Source organism: Salvia miltiorrhiza, chromosome 8 (genome assembly GCF_028751815.1).
Source record: "Salvia miltiorrhiza cultivar Shanhuang (shh) chromosome 8, IMPLAD_Smil_shh, whole genome shotgun sequence".
Classification (NCBI taxonomy): Eukaryota; Viridiplantae; Streptophyta; class Magnoliopsida; order Lamiales; family Lamiaceae; genus Salvia; species Salvia miltiorrhiza.
In genome coordinates, this window is record NC_080394.1 from 8773230 (window position 1) to 8776833 (window position 3604).

General features: G+C 39.0%; 1 protein-coding gene across 2 annotated transcripts; it reads right to left on the minus strand.

Moving 5' to 3' along the window:
• Positions 1-3227, minus strand: LOC131000710 (ethylene-responsive transcription factor RAP2-7-like). Of its 2 annotated transcripts, none has more exons than XM_057926753.1 (9): positions 2409-3227; positions 2309-2334; positions 2078-2108; positions 1867-1951; positions 1596-1741; positions 1248-1348; positions 987-1102; positions 645-767; positions 1-416 (listed from the first exon to the last, which is right to left on the minus strand). In XM_057926753.1, exons 1-9 carry the CDS (start codon positions 2819-2821, stop codon positions 219-221), a joined length of 1239 nt encoding a protein of 412 aa, XP_057782736.1. In that variant the 5' UTR covers positions 2822-3227; the 3' UTR covers positions 1-218. The 2 variants fall into 2 exon arrangements, with proteins under 2 accessions (XP_057782736.1, XP_057782734.1); XM_057926751.1 differs by having other exon boundaries at positions 645-776; positions 2409-3198.
• Positions 3228-3604: the final 377 nt, after the last annotated feature.

Here is a 3604-nt window from a genome sequence, read left to right on the forward strand (position 1 = left end):
GCCCAAAAACTTAGGAAGATAGTCCGCCATTAATTGTTGTGCAAATTTAGAATAATAGTTGTGTAGGTTGTAGCTCTCCAATATTTGTTTTCTGCGTCAGCCACTGACTTATAACACCTCTACAATATAAACCTCTTTACTTTGAAATAAAAGGAAATAGAAAGAAGCAAAAAAAAGAAGAAAATGATTCCCTATTACTACATGCATCCACATTAAGACTAAGATGGTGGCAGAAATGGCTTCATCCAATAACATGCAAATGTGTTTGCATAATCGAAAGGAACCGGAGAAGCAGAACCGGATGGAGCTGGAGATGAGAATCCTGATGATGCTGCCGTCGTTTGATTGTGGCCCTTCATTCGCCAAGCCAAGTTTGCCAGTTCCAGTTTAGATATGGTACCGCTTCTTTCTCTTTCCTGCATCATTCAAAACACCTAAATCTTCTTCTGCATTCAAACTCATCGTATCCACATTCCTACTACGAATATAAAGAGAGATACTACTATCGTATATATTTCTATTCTGTGTGTGTTTTTCAATCTTTTCCTTCTGGATTTACTAAATGAGAAGATCATAAAGCACAGTCTTGGAAATGCTTGACTGTTTTGGACGAGTAAGCAAAAACACAAAAAACAGCATGTTACCTCATTGTTGGGAACAAATTTAGGATCCACACCGCCGCGCAAAATAGGATGTTGTGATGTTACTGGTACTCCTTCGAGTGGCAGGTTAGACATAGAGTTTGAGGCAGAGTTCCCGGCATGTAGCTGCAGAAACTTGGATAGCAGATTTATCAAAATCCCATATACACTTTCATCAAGAAATTACCAAATGAAACTGGAGGAATTAACATAAATCGTTGCTTGATTGAGCAGGTTTTTCACCAGAAACCATGGCTGAGTCATAAAAGTATATTAACAACAACACACACACACAGAAACTTGAATTTTGCAGATTTGTTGTTTAATTATTTAATTTCAGAATACCATCAATGTTTTTGTGGTTTGAGCATCATGATGGAGCTTTAAAGAATCCAAACATCCACTCTTCTTGGGAGAAGATGCAGACATCCCCAAATTCAGATTAAGATCATGTTGGCTACCTGTTTTAAGAGCATTGTGAAATTCAAGCAAACAGTCGAGCCACACAGAGGCTGAAACGGGTGACTAAGTGAAATATACCATCAATGAACAAATCATTCAACAAGAAACTAGTGGAACAAGAGAAACATTTAAAGCACTAGTTACCTCCATTGTGTGGTTCAACGATTGTCTCCTCATTGTGTTTGCTAGTCTCAAAGCTGGTGACAGTGTTGCTTCCATTGCACACGATGGCTGCCTTCTCGTACCTGATTCATACAAAACAAAAAGGGAGAAAGATGAGTTGGATGAAGCCAACTCATACAAACGTGTAGTCACTAGGACCTTGCAGCTTCTACTTCACTCTGTAAATTTGAATTCACAAATTATTTTTTTTCCTCACTTTACTCGAGATGCCATTGAATTACTTGGTAATCGTTTCAATTCTAGGCATAGACATATAAGCAAATTCATATTACCAAAACATAGTGTTTCCTTAGATCAAATGTCCCTTACTTCTTCCCAAGAAACTCCCCCGTTCGAGCCTCCCAACGGCCACCTTTTTGGAGTGTCATTCCTCTATTTTTAGAACTCCCTCTCGAAAATCCACTGCTCTGGCGACGAAGCATCTGCACAAATTCTTCTTTCGGCAGATTCATCACCTACATATATATAACCCCAACAAAATGCAAATAATTCTCCATAAACACAACATCTTCTTACACTATAAGAACTCCGAGTAGGCAATCAAAGATCGTTGTTGGAAATGAAAAACAAGAAAAAATACCTGTTTCATGTCATCATAATCTCCGAGATTAAAGTTAATATCAGCTTCAACACCTCGGAACTTAATTGCCGCTCTATCATACGCTCTGATGCAATCATAGAGTTTTACAAACTTGATCAGAATTACTTGGTAATTTATAGAAGTTGATACACATATATGATGACCAAAACAAAAACACACAACAAAATGAGTAAGTTTATAGATGTTTTACCTAGCAGCAGCAAGAGCCGTATCAAATCCACCTACACATATGAATCAACATAATTCCAAAATTAGAAAAGAAAATGACAGGACTTCAAGATAAGCATATATATATATATATATATATAGTCAGTCAATCACACGGAATCATCTATTATAGGCAACTAGACAAGAAAGCATGTAGCAGAAGAAAGCCATCTCAAATCTCAATCACTCCGAAATAAAATAATAATAATCTCACCTAGATAAACTTGTTTCCCGCAGTCCCTGAATCACAAATCACAATAAAAAATCAAGCAGAGAAAATTGAAGAATTTAATGAAGTAAAAATTGAAAGTTACCAAATATGAGACTCCCATCTGCCAGTTCTTCGGTAAAAAGTGACCCCTCTATACTGAGAGCTCCGAGACCTGGGGCCCCGGCGGCTCTTCCTCGCTTGGACGGCTTGTACCTGCTGCACCTCTTGTTGCACAGGCATCCGAGGAGGAGGCGCTTCATTCTGGCGCCAGCCGCTGCTCGGCTCCTCGATTCTACTCACCGGGAACAGGTCCCGAGTCACGAGGGCCGAAGTCAACCCCTGATCAAAACTCAAATCGCTGTCGAAGCTGAAGGTGAAGGAGGCGCGTCTCGAGCACGTATCGTCGTTGCTGGAGCTCGATTCACCCTCGCCGTTCGCCGCCGACCAGCCATCGCAGTTGTCTGCATTAAACTTGGCGTCGCCGTTGGAATCTATGGTCAGATTGAGATCAAACATCTCAGTCTTCTCGACCTCGACAAAAATCAAAATTGTTGATCAAAGTAGAGTTGTCGGTTTCAAAATTCCAACAATCTAAAAAGTTGAAGAAAACCACTCCTCAATCGTTTACATTTATATGGATATGGATGTGTGTGTGTGTGTGTGTGTTGTGGAACAGCTTGCTCGAGTATGAAGCTTGAATGTCACCGGCAACTACAATCATGAGTCATGGGGAACTACTGCGTGATGAGAGAGAGTTGAAAATATATGTATATAATAATAATGCAAGGTGTAGAGGAAGATGCCATTTGATCGCGGCAACCGGAGAGACCGGTTCCCGGTTACTCTCGTTTGTTTTATTGTTTAATAAAATAAAATATGAATACATTGAGAGGAATCATCGCTATGCCTACGCCTACTACTCAACTTGCTTTCTCACTTCTATTTCTTTTGTTTTTCTACTCAAATTCGTGTGGCTCTCATTAAATACGCTAACCAGATTCCTCAATACCACTACCACTACCACTATTGAATCAGTATATTCACAAATTTTACAAGTATATGTTCATGGATAACTATATTGAATTCTACAACTTAATTAGAGTATCCATATTTCTTGAATCCCATCTTATCTCATTCATATTTCGGAATCAATTTTGAGTATTGATTATTCCGGCTTTAGAGGTCTAAAACGTTTCTAAACGTATTCGATTAACAATTCGCAAAGAAAACTCCTTCTACATCCGAAAACAGCGTCTGAAAAATATTGAGTCGTACAATGGGTCATCGTTGAAATAATCT